The 22,199-nt window shown below is 39.0% G+C and overlaps 1 protein-coding gene and 1 pseudogene across 1 annotated transcript; one reads left to right on the plus strand and one right to left on the minus strand.

Annotated features, from left to right (window-relative positions):
• Window positions 1–239: 239 nt before the first annotated feature.
• On the minus strand, window positions 240–506 carry LOC102840566 (annotated as a pseudogene).
• A 12,658-nt stretch (window positions 507–13,164) lies between these two features.
• LOC102840942 (WW domain-binding protein 5-like) lies at window positions 13,165–13,479 on the plus strand. The gene has a single exon (XM_006876537.1). It carries the CDS (start codon window positions 13,165–13,167, stop codon window positions 13,477–13,479), a length of 315 nt encoding a protein of 104 aa, XP_006876599.1.
• The last annotated feature ends 8,720 nt before the right edge of the window (window positions 13,480–22,199 follow it).

Below are 22,199 nucleotides of genomic sequence, written 5' to 3' on the forward strand. Positions count from 1 at the left end.
AGAAAAAATGAGGCAGGAAAAAAATATGGAATAAAAAATAAATACAAATGTAAGCCATTTTGCTAATATGTTTATAAACACAACTAACTAGTACAGAGAAGGCCCTGTACAAAACAACACAATGAAAGGTCAAAGATGGAGGTGTTCCCTTAGCAAGACTGAAGAGTCTCTGGTATTTGGAATTGAGACTGCAGTCTGGTTTTGGATGGATCACTGGATGTGTGGGTACAGTCTATGCTTTAACCAGATTTGAACAGAAGAATGGCCACTTGGCCCAGGTAGAAGTAAATGAAGTGCTTAGCCTCATGTGTCACATAACTACCGAAGTTTCTCCCCACGATGTAGTGCGAGGCAGGATTGTACTTCTTGTCAAACTCCTTCTTGATGTGGCCTGCTATGTCCTCGATCTTGTATTTCTCCAGCCCCTGCGTAACTCACTCTACTGAGTCTTGTTGCATGTCGTCTGACATGTCGGCATTTTTTGTCATGGCCTTTCAGTCACACATGGTTCCCATGGAGCACACACAGGCCTACTGCGGCGGTCTTCAGGGGGAAGGGTTAGAGCAGCTCAAACCGGGCTAGAGGTGCCGTCGCTAGCGAAGCCGTGGTGCATCTCAAGTATAATAATTTTTAAATGATTACAACAGTACATCAACAGGGAACTGCCAAAAATTCAAGCTGGATTCAGAAGAGGATTTAGAACCATAGATATTGTCACTAATGTCATATGGATCTTGTCTGAAAAAAAAAAATACTAGAACGATGTTTATTTGTGTTTTGTTGACTATGCAAAGGCATTGAACTGTGTGGATCCTAACAAATTATGGATAACATTGAAAAGAATGAGAATTCCAGAACACTTAATAGTTTGCTCATGTCAAACCTGCACATAAACCAAGAGGTACTCATTCTAATGGAACAAGGGGACACTGAATAATTTAAATCCAGGAAGGTGTGAGCTGGGTCGTATCCTTTTACCATACTTACTCAATTTGTATGTTGAGCAAATCAGAGAAGCTGGACTTTATGAAGAAGAACACAGTGTCTGGATTTGTGGAAGACTCATTAGCAACCTGAAATATGCAGATGGAAAAACTTTACTTGCTAAAAGCCAGAAAAAAAAAAATCCTCCCAACTGTAAAATAAGCAAGATCATGACAAACAGAAATGATTGAAGCAGTTAAGAATTCAAATGACATATTGCATTAGGCAAATCTGCTGAAAAAGCCCTCTTAAAAATATTAACAGGTGCATCTGACCCAGGTCATGGTATTTGCCTCCCAGACATGCAAAACCTGGACAAGGAAGACAGAAGAATAGACACACTTAAATTATGGTGTTGGTGAAAAATATTGTCTATATCATGGAATGCCAGAAGAATGGAAAAATCCATCTTAGAATAAGTGCAATCAGAATGCTTCACAGAAGCAAGGTTGGCAAGACTTTGTCTCATGTATTTTGGCCATATTTTCAGGAGGGATCAATCCCTAGAGAAGGACATCATGCTTGGTAAAGGGAAAATAGAAAGTGTCTCAATGACATGGATTGACATAGTGACTGTGACAATGGGCTTAAACATAGTAATATTTAAGGAAGGCACAGGACTGGACAGCATTTTGTTCTGTTATACATAGGGTTGCTATGGCACCTACCAACAGCAGCAATTACATTACAACTTATCTTGCTATGGTATGAAGTAAGATTCTAAATATTTCAAAGGTAAATTTGACTAGAACAAACCTTTATCTTACATAACTTTAGAATCTAGTTGTTTAAGATGCAATTCCAGTACACTAACATGTCCAATCGGGGTAGGAAATTAAGAAGAAAAGTCCAAAATGGATGTATAGGTTTGAGTTGACAATGCAGTGTATTGTAACAGTGTCATTACTAGGGTTGGTGTCACCCAATGCAGTAACTCATGGTGTCACCTTGCTTCCATGGACCACTTCCCATAACAGACCATACAGAATCCTTAGTACTGTAATGTCTACTATCAACATTAATAATAGAATAATATGTAATATAGTTATAAATTGTTCATATAATGTTTCTAGATTATATGAATATTAACAACAAACTTGTTTTGTAAAGTGTTTTGACATTGAATTGCATTATTGATTACATTATTAGTAACAACAGAAGCCTTTCTTTTTCTCCTTTTCCTTTAAATACTTCTTCATTCTCAAAAAAAATACTGATTTATGTTCACAAACACAAATTATTACAATATAGTAGCTAAAGCACCTAAAATTTGACAGAATCTGTAACTATGCAAATATCTGCATTAACAAAAACAACTATGCTTGTAATGAGGGCAGATTAAATCATCCATCTCAAACTGGATTTGGAGGAAAGGATAGAGAATGTGGAGGGGAGCCTATTTAATTCTAACTCATACATGTATCTCTCCCCACAAGTTAATGGAACAAGAAAAATAAATGTGAGGCTCTTCAACCATAGCAAAGACCCCCTCAAAGAGCTTGTGGAGGTCCTAATTCAGACTGCCTCAGCTATGGAGAAGTATGTATATGAAAAACAAGATCACACTGTTTGCAGTTTCTTTTTCCTTTTCTTTGTTTTTAAGTAGACCTTTCACATGCCCACTGATAAAGTGTAGGAGAGTATACAAAGAAATATTAAGAATGACTGTACATGAAAACTTATGAATGCCAAAACCAGAGTAAGGTGCAAACCTGTCAGCGAAGGGCAAATCAAATATTTCCTCCTAGATAACACTCAAAAAGTTACCATGGTACTCTGTCAAAGACAGACAACTTTTGAGACCTGGAAAACAAGTTTTGAGTTCTGACTCTCAAAGCTTTCACTGTATAAATCACCTATAAACTCAGCAACCAGCAGTGAGACCCACTTTTATTATTTTGGTGTATATCATTTCATAATACATAATATGGATATATACACATATACATAGATATGTTGTATATATATGTATACATAGATACATTGTTTTAAAAAATTGTATCCTATGCATGCTGAGGAGTCCTGGTGTGGTGCTGTGGGATAATGCACTGGACCTCAAGATTGGTTTGAACCATAAAATCAGTGGTTCAAACTCACCAGCTGCTCCTTGGAAACCCTATACAAGTTTACTATGAGTCGGAACCAACTTGATGGCACTTACTGAAGATAATTAAAAAATGCTTGTAAAAGTACATCGACAAAAAAAGAAAAAAAGTACATCGACATGGAACTGCCAGAAATTCAAGACAGATTCAGAAGAGGACGTGGGTATTATTGCTGATATCAGATGGATCTTGGCTGAAAGCAGACAATACCATAAAGATGTTTACTTGTGCTTTATTGACTATGCAATGGAATTTAAATGTGTGGATAATGACAAGCTATGGATAAAATTGCAAAGAATGGATATTTCAGAACACTTAATTGTGCTCATGAGGAACATGTACGTAGTCCAAGGGGCAGTCATTACAACAGAACAAGGGAATACTGAATGGTTTCAAATCAGGAATAGTGGGTGCCAGGGTTGTATCTTTTCACCACACTTGTTCAACCTGTATGCTGAGCAAATAATCTGAGAAAAAAAGTATTCTATAAAGAAGAACATGGCATCAAGATTGGAGGAAGACTCATTAACAACCTTATATCTGTGATATGCAGATGATACAACCTTACTTGGTGAAAGCAAAGTGGACTTTAAAAAACTTACTGATCAAGATAAAAGAGCACAGCCTTCATTATGGATTTTGCCTCAATGTAAAGAAAACAAAAATCCTCACAACAGAACGAATAAATGATCTCATGATAAATGGAGTAAAGATTGAAGTAGTAAAATACTTCATTTTGCTTGGACCCACAATCAACACTCATGGAGGCAGCAGTCAAGAAATGAAAGGAACTATTGCAAATACAAATCTGCTTTTTAAAGTGTTCAAGAACAAAAATACCATACCAAAAATGACAGCATTGAAAAGGACATTAGGAAAACAATACCATTTACAATAGCCACCCAAAGGATGAAATATCTAGGAATAAATGTAACCAGAGAAATAAAGGACTTATACAAAAAAAAAAAAACTACAAAAGACATACAAAAATGGAAGAACGTACAATGCTCCTGGAAAGGAAGACTTAGCATTGTGAAAATGTCAATAGTGCCCAAAGCAATTTACACACAGAATGCAATCCCTCTCCAGATTCCAAAACATTCTTCAAAGACATGGAAAAAACAGTTGCAAACTTTATATGGAAAGGAAAGAGACCCAGGATAAGCAAAGCACTGCTTAAGAAGAAGAATAAGGTTGGAGGCCTCTCATTACCCGACTTCAAATTTTACACACGGCTACAGTGGTCAGAACAGCTTGGTACTGGTACAACGAAAGATACATAGGTCAATGGAACAGAATCGAGAATCCAGAAATTAATCCATCTACATACAGTCAACTGATTTTTGACAAAATACCTAAATATATACCACATGGGGAGGTGACAGTCTATTCAACAGATGGTGCTGGCAGAAGTGGAAAATGATATGCCCGTCACCTCACACCTTATACAAAACCCAGCTCAACATGGATTAAAGACCTAAATGTGAATCCCAGAATTATGAAGGCCATCAATGAAAAAATAGGGACAAATGTGAGGGCACTAATTCAGGAAAGACACAGACTACAAAACATTTTGAAAACCACACAAACAAAAGTAGACAAAATAGATGAGTGGGACATACTAAAAATTAAAAACTTATGTGCATCAAAAGACTTCACCAGAAGAGTAAAAAGGGAACCCACAGAATGGGAAAAAACCTTTTGCAATGACACATCAGACAAGGGACTCATTTCTAAAATATATAGGAAACTACAACACCTCTACAAGAAAAAGACAATTAAAAAGTGGGCACAGGACATGAACAGACACTTCACCAAGGAAGAGATCTGGGCAGCCAACAAACATGAAGAAATGTTCATGATCACTAACCATTAGAGAGATGCAAATCAAAACAACAATGAGATATCATCTCACGACAGCAATAATAGAAAAGATAAAAAAAAGTAGAGGACAATAAATGCTGGTGGGGATGTGGAGAAACTGGGACACTCCTGCATTGCTGGTGGAGCTGCAAAATGGTCCAACCTCTCTGGAAAGCAATATGGCGCTTCCTCAAAAATTTTCGAATAGAAATACCTTATGATCCAGCAATTCCTCTACTTCGTATTTGCCCACAAGAAAAACGAGCCACAACATGAGAAGATATATGCACACCAATATTCATAGCAGCACTATTTACAATAGCAAAAAGATGGAGGCAGCCAAAGTGCCCATCAACTGAAGAATGGATAAACAAACTGTTTTACATACACACAATGGAATACTATGCTACCTTGAAAAATAACAAGGAAGATGCAAGCCACCGCTTAACATGGATGAACCTTGAGGACATTATGTTGAGTGAAATTAGTCACAAAAGGAGAAATACTGCATAAGACTGCAAAAGACTAAGAAAAAGAACCCATACTAAAGGAAGGCGAATTCTTTGCTGGTTGCTGAGATGTGTGTGTGTGTGTGTGTGTGTGTGTGTGTGTGTGTGTGTGTTGGGGGGAGGAGGGAAGGAGGTAAGGAGAGGGAGGGGAAGGTGGAGCACAGGGCAGGAGGGAATAGACACAGGATAGTTTGGGTGCTGGGAGGGGGACAATATACAAGATGGAAGAACAATTAGGCAGGTTTGCATGGGCTAAGTGGGACAGAGGTAAATAATGATATGCACAACCTTGGAACAACAGGGCTCTGGGATACAGAGATTGAGACATGGTTGGAATGGGGAAAAGGTGGTAATAATGTCAAGATGCTTGGCTGTCTTTTGAATCTTGGTTTTCCTTGCATTATATTATAAAATAGACACTGGAGGGGGAGAGAAAGGAACAGCCAGAAACATCACTATAGAAAGCCATCTTCTGCCTATAACTGAGTGGAACACCTAAAATGGGGCTACAACGTGCCAAGTGAAGGAGGCTTCCTGAGGAGCCTCTGCATTACATAAGACTATAAGTGGAAGCCTGAACTACATCCAGATCTTCAGAGATGGGAAATTTCTACTTGAAAGGATGAGCAGACCAGCCTGGAGCACCTAGAAGAACAGAAGTTACTTCTTGAAAGAAAGACCTACAGGAAAAATACAAACAACATAGGCAGACCGACTGTTCCTACAAGAAAAAGCAAGATGCTTGCCCAAGAGACAGCAAGGCAAGTGGTCAGGTCCCCTCAGTGTAAACCCCCTTTCAAGAGTAAGACTCAATGGGAATACACGCTGTGATTGGTGACCACGCTCGTTACCAATAAGGGGAAATGAGGGAAAAACAGCAATGAAGCTGCAAGCAAAGCCCTAGAACGTTCAATAGACTTCTGTGAACCCAGGTGGAGACCTGGTTGGCCAGCAGTGTGGCAAGACCTGGGCACTCTTGGGCCCAGAGTCAGTGACATAGCCACAGAGGACTAGAGTGGAAAGTGAAGCATCCTGCTAATAAGAAGAGAAGGCAACTTGAACATTGGCTGCCCAAAATGGGGGGGCTACAAAGGCAAGATGTGACTGGCTTACAAGCTTTCAAGAGGAAACCTAGATTCAGAGGGTGTGAAGGAAGGTAGAATCTCCACTGAGTAGTATACAATCTGTCTAGGTGGGGCTGATGAAATGAAATGTGCATTCATCTATTGTGATATAATAGTGAATAATTGTTATCAGGACTGCTTGTGAGGGTTGGAAATGTAAAGGTAGACATTTTGTAGCAAGGAGGGGAGTGATTAACTTTGCAGTCTAGGAGTGGAGGTCCCTAGGACCATCAAGGGAGAAAAGTGGGGAGCGGGACCCTACCCAGAGAAGCAGTGATGCCTGAGATGGAGGCAGAGAAGATGACATGGAAAGGTGGAGCAGTGGGGACTTTAGACACAGAGAGGGAGAGGGGCTGTGTGCTGACAACTAGGGGGCAGGCTTGTAGTATACCCTTTGGTTGATTGATAATGCATGGAGGGGATTGTAACCATAACAATGAGACAGGATGAATGTAAAACTAATGTTCTCCCATGTAAACTATCACAGAATTCACAATAATTTTTTTTTTTTTTTTAAAGAACAAATATACCAGTTTGTATGTCTGACCCAAGCCATGGTATTTTCATCCACTCATATGCATGTGAAAGTTTGGACAATGAATAAGGAATACCATAGAAAAATTGATGCATTTGCATTATGGTATTGGAGAAGAATATTGAAAAGACTGCCAGGAAAACAAACAAATCTGTTTTGGAAGATGTACAGTTAGAATGCTCCTTAGAAGCCAGGATGGGCAGACTTCCTCTCTCATTTTACTTGGATATACTATTAACACTCACGAAAGCAGCAGACAAGAAATCAAATGACGTATTGCACTAGGCAAATCTGCTGTACAAGACTTCTTTAAAGTGTTCAAGAGCACAGATAACAGTTTGAGGACTAAGGAGTGCCTGACCCAATCCATAGTATTTTCAATAGCTTCATATGCATGTGAAATTGGACAGTGAATATGGAAGACGGTAGAAGAATTGATGCATTTGAGTTATGGTGTTGGAGAAGGATATTAAAAATACCATGGGCTGCTAGAAGAACAAATACATTTTTATTGGAAGAAGTACAGCCAGAATGCTCCTTAGAAACCAGGAGCAAGGCTTTGTCTCTCATACTTAGGACACATTATCAGAAGGGAGCAGTCCCTGGAGAAGGACATTATGTTTGATAAAGTAAAGGCTCATAGAAAAAGAGGAAGACCCCAATGAGATGGATTGGCACAGAGGCAGCAGCAATCAGCTCCACTGTAACAAAAATAGTGAGGATAGCACAGGACTCAGCAGTGTTTTGTTCTGTTGTGCATAGGGTCACTATGAGTCTCAACAGAGCACCTAACAACATGTATGTTGTGGTTTGTAATCTGTCTTTATTTTACCTATTATATATTTTTTCACTTAGTATAAATAAGGAGCTCTGGTAGTTTAGTGGTTCTGAGTTGGGCTCCTAAACCAAGGTCAGCAGTTCAAAACTACCAGCAGATGAGGCTTTCTGCTCCCATAAAGATTTATAGCCTCAGAAACCCTAAGCAGGGTCGCTCTGAGTCAAAACCGACTCCACGGCACACCATCACTACCACCATAAATGTTAATGTATATATTGAGGTATCAATAAAAATAGTGTTGTGTCATTGCGTCAAATATGTTATTTCTTCTGCAAGTTTCTGAATAGTATTAATTATACAATGAATCCATATAATTAGCAATGGACTTCGAATCACAAGGTCCATGGTTCAAGCCCATCAAGCACTACGTGGGAGAAAGATTAAACTTTCTGCTTCCACAAAGATGAAAAACCCTTGGAAATCCTATACAGGGTGCTATGAGTTGGAACTGACCCCATTGAACTTAACAACAACAGTAAAGATAAGTCAAAGGGTATTGCTATAGAGTAATTGTTGTTAAGTACCGTGGAGTCAGCTCTGACTCATAGTAACCCTGCACAGGGTTTCCAAGGCTATAAATTTACTACAATAAAATTCATAGACCTGAATTCTTAGCATTAGTCCTTTGACTTGGACCTGAATATATATAAAGAAATTACAAGTGACAAGCAGCAATGAAGGGACAGGTAAGAGAATTGTTCTAGGCAACAGCACATTCATGTGCAGATATTTTCACAACTCTAGGATTCTCCAGGATAATTGTGCTAGAGGACAAAGAAGGCAAACTTAAAATTCTGTTAAAGCTATTCAAACTGTACTTAATGGTATGTACCACAATGCAGAAGTAGAAAATGATTTCAACATAGTATTTATTAATTGATGTTCAACATAGCATTCATTTGACATAAAAGAGAAAGAGAGTCAGGAATAAGAGGAGTATATGGAATGTGTGGACAATTGCCTCCTTTACCATGAGACCAGAACTAGATGGTTCCCAGTTTCCATTGCTTAACATTTTGATCAAAGATTCCATATTAAAGAAACTCTATCAAAAGGAGGGAAATTGAGAATAGAAGTTTGAATTCTCATGGACTCCAGCACATAAAATGTCTTCAATCAATACTGGTTACCTTTCAATATCAACCCAGTCTTTACGGGAGCAGAACGCCTCATCTTTCTCCCGCGGAACTGCTGACCTTGAGGTTGGCAGCCCAACTCTTAACCACTACGCTACCAGTGTTTTATTAACCATGCTTGCTATGAAAGCTTGTCTTGCTCTCCTCTTTTAGAGGTAAAGTGAGTACTGGAAGAGTGACAGAGTCAGTTTTAGGTCTGGCACTGATACATGGTTTGCACAAGAAGATATAATAATCCACTGAACTCTTTTGTCTTCTTCACAGAATGGGTACTGAAACATATGCAAAATAAAAAGCACATGTTTATGAAATGGATTTATGGGCTCAGAGAGGGCACATAATTTAAATGCACAAGTTGTTTAGCAAGGATGACCAATTCAGATTTCATGACATGGATCTAGGGGGAGTTCAGAGCATGGGGTCAGTTAGACTGGTCTCCTTTGTCTCCTGCCATCAGCGTAGTGAACTGCAAGGTCAGCACTTCGAAACTACCAACTGCTCCGTGGGAGAAAGATGAGGATTTCTGCTCCCTTAAAGATTTATAGCCTTGGAAACCCTGTTCAGGGTCGTTATGGGTCAGAACCGACCCGACAGCACTTAATAACAACAACATCCTTTGAGGCCGAAGTCAAGGTCGTTTTCATCCTTGAGGCTTCTCTATTTTGGTCAGGCCTGACCATTGCCTTTTCTGAGTTTCTGTTTAACCCTTTCTTCAAATGACTTCATACCATAGGGGTTCTTTCTCCCAGATACATAAACAATCCCACCTGGTCTAGACGTATACCCACAAGGGATGTAGTCCATTATAAGGAAAACAGATTTAACAAAGAGGCACGTTCAGGTTTTGGATTTGAGTTCCAGGTCTTTTGTGCAGGATATTCTAAAGGAAAGGTATCTAGAGTGTGGTCTAAAAAGAGAGAATTGAAGGCTCCAGGTAGGCACACTTGTTTTTTGCCTCATGGACCCTTCACTACGTGGGAAACAGAGCATCCAGAGGACCAGAGGCAAAAGGAAAGTCTCAGGGAGAAGCTTTTTCACCTTAGGCATAAGGAAGTAATATCTTTGGGTATGCTGCTAAAACTTTTTAGTTTCTTCAAATGTAAGATGGAAATGAACCTATTTCTTTTTTAGGGTTGTTGTGAGTATAAAATGAGATAATGGCAACATAGCACCTCTCCCTTTTCAGAACACTAAGAATTTCTGGAATCATTTCCATCAAGCTGGAAGAAAGCAGCTGACGTTCAAGATGTTTCCATCTTGCAAGGGGCAATATATTAAAAGTGTTTTATTAATCATGCTTGCTATGAATGCTAGTCTTGCTCTCCTCTTTTAGAGGTAAAGTGAGTACTGGAAGAGTGACAGAGTCAGTTTTAGGTCTGGCACTGATACATCTTCTGTCTCTGCACAGCAGACCCAAATATTTATGACTTGTGTTTTCTGGTGTTCAAATACACATGGTTTGCACAAGAAGATATAATAATCCACTGAACTCTTTTGTCTTCTTCACAGATTGGGTACTGAAACATATGCAAAATAAAAAGCACATGTTTATGTCGCCTCTCAGAATTTTTCAACTATTAGCACTGAGAGATAAGCAATTTTTATGTCAAATTTGTGGTTTTCACCAAAGACTGTGTTGATATTGAAAGGTAACCAGTATTGATTGAAGACATTTTATGTGCTGAGTGTTTTATACTGCTCTGGTAGTGTAGTAGTTACAAATCGGGCTGCTAACCTCAAGGTAAGCAGTTCGAAACTACCAGCTGTTCCACAAGAGAAAGATGAGGCTTTCCGTCCAGGTAAAGATTTTACAGCTCCGGAAACCCTATACAGGGTCGCTGTGAGTCGGAACCAACTCCACGGCACACTATCGCCACCACCACCATTTAGACTCGACAGCACTTAACAACAACAATTTAGATTTTCTAACATACAATTCTCTGAATTGGATATTACTATTCTATTTTTCCAAATGAGCTCACAATATGTAGCTGACAGTTGATCGTATTTCAGGTAGCACAGTTTCCTGGAAGATAACACCACTAGGGCTCTGGAACTGAATAAAACTTTTTATATTTTGAGTTCTTTGAGTCAAATCAATTACTAATAATTCTTACAATAATAACTCATACCTTTAAAGCACTTACATGTCAGGCACTTTTCTGAGCATTGCACATGTATTAACTCACTTAACCAAAGTCTTTTCTATTAAAAGATGTTACTGCTTAAAAAAGGAGTGGTTACTAGTCGGGCTGCTAATCTCAAGGTCAGCAATTTGAAACTAACAGCGGTTCCACAGAATATGAGGTTTTCTGCTCCTGCAAAGATTTACAGCCTGGGAAACTCTATGCAGAGTCGTTATGAGTTGGAACTGACTTCAAGGCACACCACCACCACCGTTTTAAAGATTATAAAAGTATTAAGAATAAAGTAAAACTTGCATTCCCAAATCCTTGTCTCTTTCTCTTTTTCACACCAAGTCCACCTAGTCCCACAATACCTGCCGAGCAGAATGCAGATGAAATGGAGGTTGGGGGAGGGACGGTGGATGGAGTAGTTGGTTAACCTGGGAGCAAAAGACAGGAAGAGATAATGCTCTAAAGAAGTAGAAAAGTTCAGTAGCTCCCGGTAGAAAGCACCCCCTCTCTAGTAATAAAAGAAAGGCAAATGCAATTTTTCCTTCTGGAAAGGGAAACAACAGAAAAGACTGACAAGACCAAATGTATAAAAGGAGAATATGAATAGGGAGGACGGGGCAGGCAGACTTCTGCCGCGTTTTTGGTAGGAGTGGAAACTGGAGACCCTTGCTCACTGGTGACGTAGCTCTCACGTGACCGGGAGTCGACGTGTGCAGAAGTCCTGCTTGTCTGGCCCTTGTTCCCATCTGGGTACCAGCTCCCTCTTGCTGTGCAGACGGTGGGGCCTCAGGCCAAGGAAAGGAGAAGGAGTCAACTTTCCGGAATTGTGCAGGTTGGTATCAAGACGGGTGCAGCCTGCGGATTTCTATGGGGGCGGGGGGGGGGGGTGGCTAGGGCAAAGACTTGAGAGAGTCCAGGTCAAGTCTGTCTTTCCACCACCCACCTCCAGGTCTGCGGAAAATGATGACCCATGGGAAAGAGACTAGGATCCCGGGAGGACAAGGATAGCAGTGCTAGTTTAAAAATAATTATCTTCTGCCATCTCAGACAGCTTTCCCAACACCCACCCTCCTCCCAAGCCCCGCCTCAGTCTTAAAGATAGTTTGGAAACAATCTGATTTTCCCACTCTCTGACGGGAATTGCAAGCGAAGTCGCACTGGGGAGAAGAGGGGGAATTGGGGGAAACCGAGATGGAAAATTTTTCATAACTGAGACCCAGAATGAGGGAAGGTACGCGTGCCCTACCCCCTTGCGGGTGGACCCACCAAGCTCTAGCTGCCCACCCCCCTTCCACTCTCCCCCGCCCTTTTCCAGCCTGTCTGCAGGTCTTTGGGTTGGTTTTTCCTTAGCACAACACACGGCTAGAAAAGGAGGAAAAAACTAACTGGATCAGTACAGGTAAGTGAGGAGAGCATCTTAAAGATCTCTGAGATGGAGGTGATCCTGAGCGGAACAGAAGTTGCAGACCCCACAGCCCTTCCTCCCGCAGGCAACTATGTTCTGGGAGGGCCCTGGAGGGAGGGACCCTAAAGAGGTGTTGTTGTAGTTGTTGTTAGTGCCATGGAGTCAGCCTGACTCATGGCAACCCAGTATGGGGTTTCTAAGGAGTGGCTGGTGAGCTTGAACCGGCAATTTAAGATTCAATCCGACCTTTTGGTCCAGAGCATTAAGACTCCCCAGAGAGGTGAGGAGGTGGAAAAGGACAGAATCAAAGAAGCCCTGATTGCTGGCTAAGCCTCTCAGGTAATAGGTGTTTGATAACAGCTCTGAATCCCAAAAGCCACATTTTGAGGCCTCTTTAGAACACAGATCCAATTCACCAAACCTTTGACTTCCTGTCTTTTCTTGCCTTCTAGGAGCAATTGTATTCCAAAAGGAATAAGCAGAAATTTAAAATTGAAAAAAAGGGGGGGGAGGCAGAAAGACACACGATGAAACCCTGTCAAAAAAATGAAGGAAAACCAGAGAATGAGAGTGAAACAAAACTTGAGGAAGAGCAAAAGCCTGAGGAAACGCCAGAGGAGAAGGAAGAACTAGAAAAGGAGGAAAAAACAGAAGGAACTTTCAGAGAAAGGCTGATTCAATCTCTCCAAGAATTTAAAGAAGACATACACAACAGGCATTTAAGCAAAGAAGATATGCTTAGAGATGTGGATGAAATGGACGAGATAAGGAGAGTAAGAAACAAACTTATAGTGATGCGTTGGAAGGTTAATAGAAACCATCCTTACCCTTATGTAATGTAATTTGCCTTGATTTTTATTGCTATTAACACTGTCATGTAGCTTTCTGTTGATTTACGTTTTCCTGATAGACCTTTGCCCATCCTCCTATCTTTTAACTTGTTGCTGTTGGTGGTTTTAGAAACATCTTATCTGCATCTTATTGTTTATTGTATTTTGAACCAATCTACCAGTCTCTGTCTTTTAGTAGGGGAGCATCACTCATTTGTGCAAAAAGAGGCTCCAGATGGAATTGGGGGGGGGAAGGCCACTAAGTAATATGTGACTATTGTATTTTTGAAAGGGAAGATTTTGTTTGTATATCATATATATGCACATAAAATCATCTGAAGGCTGAAAGAACAAAAATTAGTCTGGTGGTGGTGGAAAAATGGATATGTTTTTGTTTGCTTTTTACCTTTGTGTATTTTCTTTGTTCCCAGAATGTACACACATTATTGTTGTTAAAAAAAAAAAAGTAATAAAATTTTTATCAAAAACAAGCAACCAGCAGTACTAACAATTTATTTATAAAGACATCAGGGACACTTAGCATTTGCTGCTAGAATTTTAGATACAAATGCGAACCCCAATTTATCACAATTTAGCTGTAAGAATAAATGTTACATCTTTTCTCAAATGTAAAATAAGAATAATAATGATCTTATAGGGATGTTGTGAGGGACCAGATGAGGTCATGACTGTGAATTATGTTTGATTTAAGGCTTAAAAAAAAACAAAAAACCCACTGCCATCTAGTTGATTCCAACTCATTGATCAGAGTTGATCTGTGCTTTAAGGTTTCTGAGACTGAATTTTTATGGAAGCAAACAGCCTCATCATTCTCCCTTGGATTGGCTAGTGGATTTGAAGTGTTACCTTGCAGTTAGCAGTCCAATGCTTAATCCACTGTGCCACTAGGGATTCTTGTTGTTGTTACATGCTCTCACGTCTGTTCTGACTTATAGCTACTGGGTATAGGGTTTCTATTGAGCAACTGGTGTGCTTGAACCACTAACCTTGCAGTTAGCAGTCAGTCCAGTGATTATCTTAGGGTGCCACACCAGTACCATGACTTAGGGCTAAGGTGGGAGCTTTTTTCCTCACCTGCCTTAATTTAGTTTCTAGAGATTTCTTTCAGCAAATTGGGAGGATGGAAGTAGTACTCAGCTGGGCTTAAGGTAAAATCCAAGCAGCCATTAGGTGGCTCCTCTTCTGATGTGCTTACCCAGTTCCTATCCATTTGACAATTTTGAGTATCCCTGCCTCTTTTGCTAAGTCTTTCGTCCTCTGGAACCCTACCACTGCAGATATGCTGGAATTCTCAACTAATAAAGCTCAACATACTCAGAACTGAATATATGGGTTGAAAAGTGGGCTGAGTTCCCAGATAATCCTGGACATATATACTTGAAGAAAAAAACCTGACCCATTATATGCCAGAGAACTAGACTTTCTCTCTCCTTTTTCCTTCCCAAGGGGAATTGATGGAAACTTACATGGACAAAGTTGCCTCAAAATCCACTAACAAGAAACATTAGTTGTGATAACTAATAACTACTCCCAGCCATAACTACTCTCTTAGGTAATTTGGTACCTTGGGATTAACTGGTGGTATGGGAGATGATTTTTAGATAGCACAAAAATATTTAAAAATTTAAAAGGCATCTACTTATTTGAATGCGTATTAATGAATACTCTGTTTAAAGAAATTATGGTAGTTTAAATTTGTTGTTAAGTGTCATCGAGTTATGTCCAAGTCATAGCAACCATGTATAGTGTTTCTGAAAAGTGGCGGGTGGGTTTGAACTACCGACATTGTGGTTAGCAGTCCAGTGTTTATCCTACAGCACCACACCAACATTCTAGTTTATATTTAGGGTGGTGTTATAAAGTCCTTTTCAAAAGGAGCATTCAAATTAAATAAGTAACTCCATTTAAAGAAGAATATTAAGTAGAACACTATTAATAGTATAAGGTTCACACAAATAGGTAATAATGAACCTAGGGGGGCACATTGTTCTATTATAATTGATTTAGGGATAATACATGGAAATATCTACTATGTTCTGTGCAAAGTATGAGATTTTTACTGTACTTACAAAGTAGTAAGTTAACCTGTTCCACAAAAGCTGTAAAAAATACACTAGAAAAAGAACATTGCTATTCATGGCAAAAGCAGTTACAAGAATGTCATGCTAGTTTGTGTTGGTTCCTCATGACTCTCAAATCCCATGGGGTAACACAAGGCAAATGACAGATGCCTGCACTTGGAGTGGGTTGCCTTACAGAAGACAAATGTTGAGTTTTGGAGATTCACTGCTTAAAGTAGAAGCATGCTTGCTATGTATCCAGGGAAAGACTCAAGGTTGCTCACAGCAAACACAACTCTGAGAAATGTCTCAGGCAAAGAGGTCAGGGCCTTGCATTCTTGACATACCCAACAAGAGCATGCACAGACCATGAGGATTGCCTCTCCCAGTAACACTAAGTATTTTCCGTGTGCAATAAACCCTAATGGGAATGTCAAGCCTTGCATAACATCACAAACTTAGATTTATAATTCTAAATTAAATGCAGAAGATAATGTACTATACTGTTTTATTGTTGTTAGATGCCACTGAGTCAGTTCCAACTCAGACTGACCCCATGCACAAAAGAATGACACATTTCCCAGTCCTGCACCATCCTCACAATGTAAAATAGGAATAATAGTGATCTTACAAGGATGTTGTTACACTTGAGGCCATTGCTGCTGCCACTGTGCCAATCCATCTTGTTGATGGTCTTTCTCTTTTTTGCTGACCCTCCACTTTACAAAGCAGCATATCAGTTTCCAGGGACTGATCTCTCCTGATAATATATCTGAAATATGAGCATTGAAGTCACACCATCCTGGCTTCTAAGGAGCATTCTGGCTATCTATTTCCCAACATAGATTTGTTTGTTCTTCGGCAGTCCATGGTACATTTAAATAGTCTTCTACAACACCATAACTCAAATGCACTAATTCTTCTATAGTCTTATTTATGGTCTAACTTTCACATGCATATGAGGCTACTGAAAATATTATAGCTTGGGTCAGTCATACCTTGGTCCTCAAACTGACATCTTTGTTCTTCAACATTTTAAAGAGGTCTTGTGTAGCACATTTGCCTAATGCAGAAGATTTTGAATGAATCCTAAGATTAGTTGAGCAAAAATAACATCAGCTTAGAAACTAAAAGTAAGCAAGCCACAAGGAATTTTCTAATTTCAGTAAGATAAATACGAAGACACCATAAAAGTAAAGAGGCAGAGGAGTCAAGTAGTGGCCTTATCAGGTCACTACTGACAGAAAGAATTCTATGCAACATTTTTCACTGTGAACCTAACAGAAGAGTTGTTCAAAACCACCAACCACCCCAGCTTCCCATATGGATCCAATCACCACAGCCTTTGCTTTTTTTTTTTTTAAAGATCAAAGAAAAACTGGTCTATTCTCTGCAAGAGAAGTTCAAGGTAGAATGAGGATTAAGGAAGGAGAGCCTCACATATAGCAATATCCCAAAGCAGTTATTTGATATTCTAACATCATTGTTTTGCAAAACAGCTGCATCAAAAAGATTTGTCAAAATATTCTTCTTCTTTGTGAAATGGTGTCTGCTACAGAAAGTGGCATCCAGGCTGACAAAGTGGCTAAAGATGCAAGTATAAGCTTAAGAGATGAGTAAATACCTACAATAAAAATATATACTACTAACGACTCGATGGCACATAACAACAACAACAACAACCGACTCAATGGCACTTAACAACAACAACAACCTAGCGAGAGGAACCCTGGGATTGGGATGCAAATTTCAACTTAGTAACCGTGTTTATAGTTCCAAATCTGTGCTGGAAGAAGTACAGCAAGAATACGCTTTAGAAGCCAGAATGTCCAGACTTCGTCTCTCATACTTCAGACTTGTTGTCAGAAAGGATAAGTTCCTGGAGAAGGACATTATGCTTGGTAAAGTGGAGGGTCAGCAAAAAAGAGAAACATGATCAACAAGATAGATTGACACAGTGGCAGCAGCAATGGGCTCAAGCGTAACAACAATTGTGAGGATGGCACAGGACCAGGTAGTATTTCATTCTGTTGTGTATGGGGTCACTATGAGTCAGAACTGACTCGATGGCACCTAACAACAACCATGTTTACAAGACAATTCATATGTCCACGTTAATGGATGGGGCATGCTTCTATAACCAAAACATTATTTTTAGTGAAGAGCAAAGAGTAAGTGAATAATATGAATATATGTGGAGTAAAACAAAGACCTTGAGATTGGAGTATGACAAAGATTAATAAAATAATAATAATCAGCAAGGAAGCCATAGCAACTGGTGCAGATTGAGTTATTGGGAGAGTAGTAGGAGATGAGGTCAAAGAAGTTACAGGGAGGGGATAGAGGGGTGCAGACGAAATAAGGTCTTTTCGGCCATTTTAAAGAATTTGACTTTTAACATTTAGTGAGACTTCACTCCTACTGGGAAGACTTTCTTCTCCAGGCTTCCATGATAAAATATTGTCTTGGGTTTTCATTATCTTGTCCCTTTGCTGAAAATCTCTTTTATTTCGTCTTTAAATGTTTGAGTTGCTCAGGTTTTGGTTCTGGGTCCTTTTTGATTTTTTGTTTGTTTGTTTTTAAACTCTCTCTTTAAGTGTTCAGTTCCAGGGATTCAAAATCATCTATATGCCAATTGCTCTCACTTTTTGCTATCCAACATTCACCTCCCCCATGAACTCAAAACACATATGTTCAATTTCTATCTTGATATATTCACCCAGATTTCTATAAACATCTACTTCAAACTTAATATTTCAAAGCAAGAGTTTTGATTTTCCTTCCCAAATCTGGTTATCCTCTAATCTTTGCATCTTTACTTTTTTCTTTGCCCTGCACATCTTATCCATCAATAGAACCTTTGAATTATAACATATCTGTCACTTCTCACAATTCCACCATTACAATACTAATCCAAACCACTATCTCTTGACTAACCTATTTGGCCTGGTATAATAGTCTACAAACAGGTGTCTAATCTTGTATCTCTACAATCTCAGCTCTACAATAGGCATTAACGCCTAAGTGAGATATGTCTCTCCCCTACTCAAAATCCTCCAGTGACTCCCATCTTGCTCAGAGTAAAAGACAAAATTCTTACAATGGTCTATAAAAGTCCTCTATGATTCAGCTGCCCAATTACCTTTCTGACTCCATCTCCTACCCCTTTCTTATGCCCACCACTCTCCACTTACTTCCTTGCTGTCCTCGAGTACTTCAAGCTCCCTTTTACCATAAGCAAAGCCTTTGTACATCTTATTCTCAACTCTAAAACAATATTGGAAGTTTTAGTTCACTGACAGGTGTCTCCAAAGAAAGGACTGGCAATCTGCTTTAGAAAAATCAGCCATTGGAAATCCTACGAATCATAGGTCTACTCTGACACACATGGGATTTCCATAAGTAGGAGTCAACTCAGTGGCAACTAATATGTACGTAAGTAATTCCCTCTACCTAGAATCATTAGTCTGATCCTGTTTGGCTTAACTGATTTTGTGATTTAGGTTTTAGCAAAAATGTCATCTTGTTAGAGAGATCTTTCCTCTTTACTTTGTCTAAGTTAAATCCTTCTTTCATAGTCACCATTCTCTAGCATATTATCCTGTTTTCTTTTCTATATAACATTTAGACCTATTGAAGTTATGTTACTTATATATGCATTTGCTTATGCAATGTTTGACTCACTGCATTAGTACCTAAGGTTCATGAAAGAAAGTCCCTTGCCAATCTTGTTATCTCTAACACTGTGATAATATCTAGAACAACAGCTCTTGAATAAATATTTTCTGAATGAAAGAACAAAGGAAAGGAAGAAGGTACATGTAAGCAAGTTTTCCTATGTGTACAAGCAAAGCCAAAACATTTGAAGGAAAATATTTACATCAAATTTTAAAACTTCAATGTTGCATAATTAGAGGAAGCTTCAGAAAGTTCATGGAAAAATGAACTTAAAAGATAATGGCATTTTTCCATGAACTTTTTGAAGCCCCTCATGCAAACACAAGGGCAAGTAAAAAGTTATTGTTACTAGAGTTCCAGTACATACATGTACAAATTTGTCACAGACAAAAGGTGTTTAGAATTTTAAAAAAGAACAGCAAAATAAGTCTATAATCACTAGAAGAAAAGAAATAATAAAGATCAATGCAGAAATAAGTGAAGCAGAAAAAACAATAGAAAGACTCTGTAAGACTAGAAGTTGATTCTTTGAAAGAATAAAATTGACAAAATACTGGCAAATTTAACAAAGAAAAGAAGGATATGATGCAAAAAAATATGCATAAGAAATGAAATGGGCAACATCACAACAGAACCAGCTGAAATCAAAGGATAATAACAGAATACTATGAAGAACTATTCTGGTGTGTTGCTGTAGGATAAGTACTGGACTGCAAGGTCTGTTTGAATATCAAGACAGGCATTTCAAACACACCAGTTGCTTCTCAGAAACCCAATGCAGGGTCACTATGAGTCAGAACAAACTTGACAGCACTTAACAACAGCAATGAAGAACTATACTACAACAAATTTGAAAACCCAGAAGAGATGGACAAATTTCTAAAAACACACTACCTACCTAAACTAATAGATTGAAACAGAAAATGTGAACAGACCCAAAGCAAAATAAGAAATTGATGAAGCCATTTAAAAACCCCAATCAAAAAAGAAAACTATCAGCAAGTGCAGACAAGTTCTCTCAGTAATACACTTGTCCTAGTCTCGTTGTTGTTGTTAAGTACCGTCAAGTTGGTTCCAACTCATAGTTAGCCTGTATAGGGTTTCTAAGGCTTTTTAAATCTTTGCAGGAGCAGAAAGCCTTATCTTTCTCCCACAGAGTGGCTAGTGAGCTTGAACTACAGACCTTGTGGTTTGTAGTCCAGTGCTTATCGTATCATTGTTGTTGTTAAGTGTCATTGAGTCAGTTCTGACTCATAGCAACCCTGTATAGGGTTTCCAGGAGCCACTGGTGAATTTGAACCTTCGACCTTGCAGTTCAAGCCGACCTTGCAGTTGAGTGATTATCCTACAGAGCCACACCAGGACACCATAGTATTGTTAGGGTACCTTTTAAAGATGTCCAATCAAAACAATGGCTTCTGAGGGTATCTACTGGACCAGTTAAATTCAAGGCAGAGAGATCAGCTTAGAATGTTATAGTGGGACCATGTGAACCCCAGGCTCCAGGAACCTGATACTAGAACTAGATGATGACAAGTTACCACTTCTGACCACTTTGAAAAGAATCACAATGATGCCCTGAATAAAGAAGGAAATGTGGAACAAAACACAAAATCATGAAAAAGCCAGACTTCCTTTTCTGATAGAGACTGGTGGAACACCCAAAACTACAAACCTTAGACACCCTTCAGTATAGACCTGAACTCTCCCCTGTGTCTTAACTTTTAGTCAAATGATAGGTCTATAAAGTAAACTGTAACACCAAGGACATATGCTCTCATTAGAGCAATCAACAACAACAAAAACAATGCTTTTACAGGTTTTTCACCACTTATGGTAAAATCCATGTGAAACTGTTCACTACAGATTAGTAAGCAGTCAAAAGCTAGTGAGTGCTTACCTTGCTCATTGGGTATTTCACCTCTGTTGTGACGTAAAACAGAATAAAATATTGACCAGTTCTCACTATCTTCATGATCATTGGTATGCTCCAGTCTATTGTTGTGGCCACTGGAGATTTTGTGGCCACTGGAGATTTTGAGTGCCTTCATATTGTAACACTATATTGGGAAATATAGTTTGTATTGACTGATTTTTCAAAAACAGGCCTTTCTTCCTAGTTTGTCTTAGTCTGGAAGTTCCACTGAAACCTGCCAACCATGGTGACATGGTACTGGAAATAACAATTGCATAGTTTCTAACATCATAGCAACACTCAAGCCAACACAGTATGAAGAACTGGAAGACTCACAAAGGCAAGGCACTTGGGCAAAGGTATAGAGCTCTGTCTTCTTCAGTTTCATATCCCCAGCACTTAATCTAGTATGAAGCACATCATAAGTGGTTAGTGCATGTTTGTTGAGCTAAACCATTGGACTAGAGTGAATCAGATTCTACCTTGTCATGCTGACTTCTGGATCTAGAGTGGGTCATGACTACCTTGTTAGGTAGTGAATTCCTTGTTCTGAGAAGTATTTAAGTAGAGATGTGTGGATCATGAAGAAGTGGAGAAGAAAGGACCAGCTAAGAACAAATTTCTATCATCTCCCAATTTTTACTTAATAAATTTATCTTCATTATAAGTTGTACCATTGCCAAAGACTTTATTTTGCTTAGATCGACTATCAACACTCATGAAAACAGCAGTCAAGAAATAAAAAGACATATAGCATTAGGCAAATCTGCTGGACAAAATCTCATTAAAGTGTTCAAGAGCAAAGACACCAGTTTGAGAACTAAGGTGTGCCCAATCCAAGTCATGATATTTTCAATAGCCTCATATACATATGAAAGTTAGAAAATGAAAAAGGAATATCTTAGAAGAATTTGTGCACTTGAGTTCTGGTATTAGAGAAGAATGTCAAAAGTACCATGGACTGCCACAAGAACAAACAAATCTGTGTTGGAAAAGGTACAAGCAGAATGCTTCTTAGAAGCCAAGATGGTCAGACTGTCTCTCATACTGTGAGCATA

The sequence above is a fragment of the Chrysochloris asiatica genome, unplaced genomic scaffold, assembly GCF_000296735.1.
Source record: "Chrysochloris asiatica unplaced genomic scaffold, ChrAsi1.0 scaffold00389, whole genome shotgun sequence".
Taxonomy (NCBI): Eukaryota; Metazoa; Chordata; class Mammalia; order Afrosoricida; family Chrysochloridae; genus Chrysochloris; species Chrysochloris asiatica.

Coding starts and splice junctions, on each gene's coding strand:
- LOC102840942 (XM_006876537.1), top strand. CDS start 13,165: ATGAAACCCTGTCAAAAAAATGAAGGAAAACCAGAGAATGAGAGTGAA.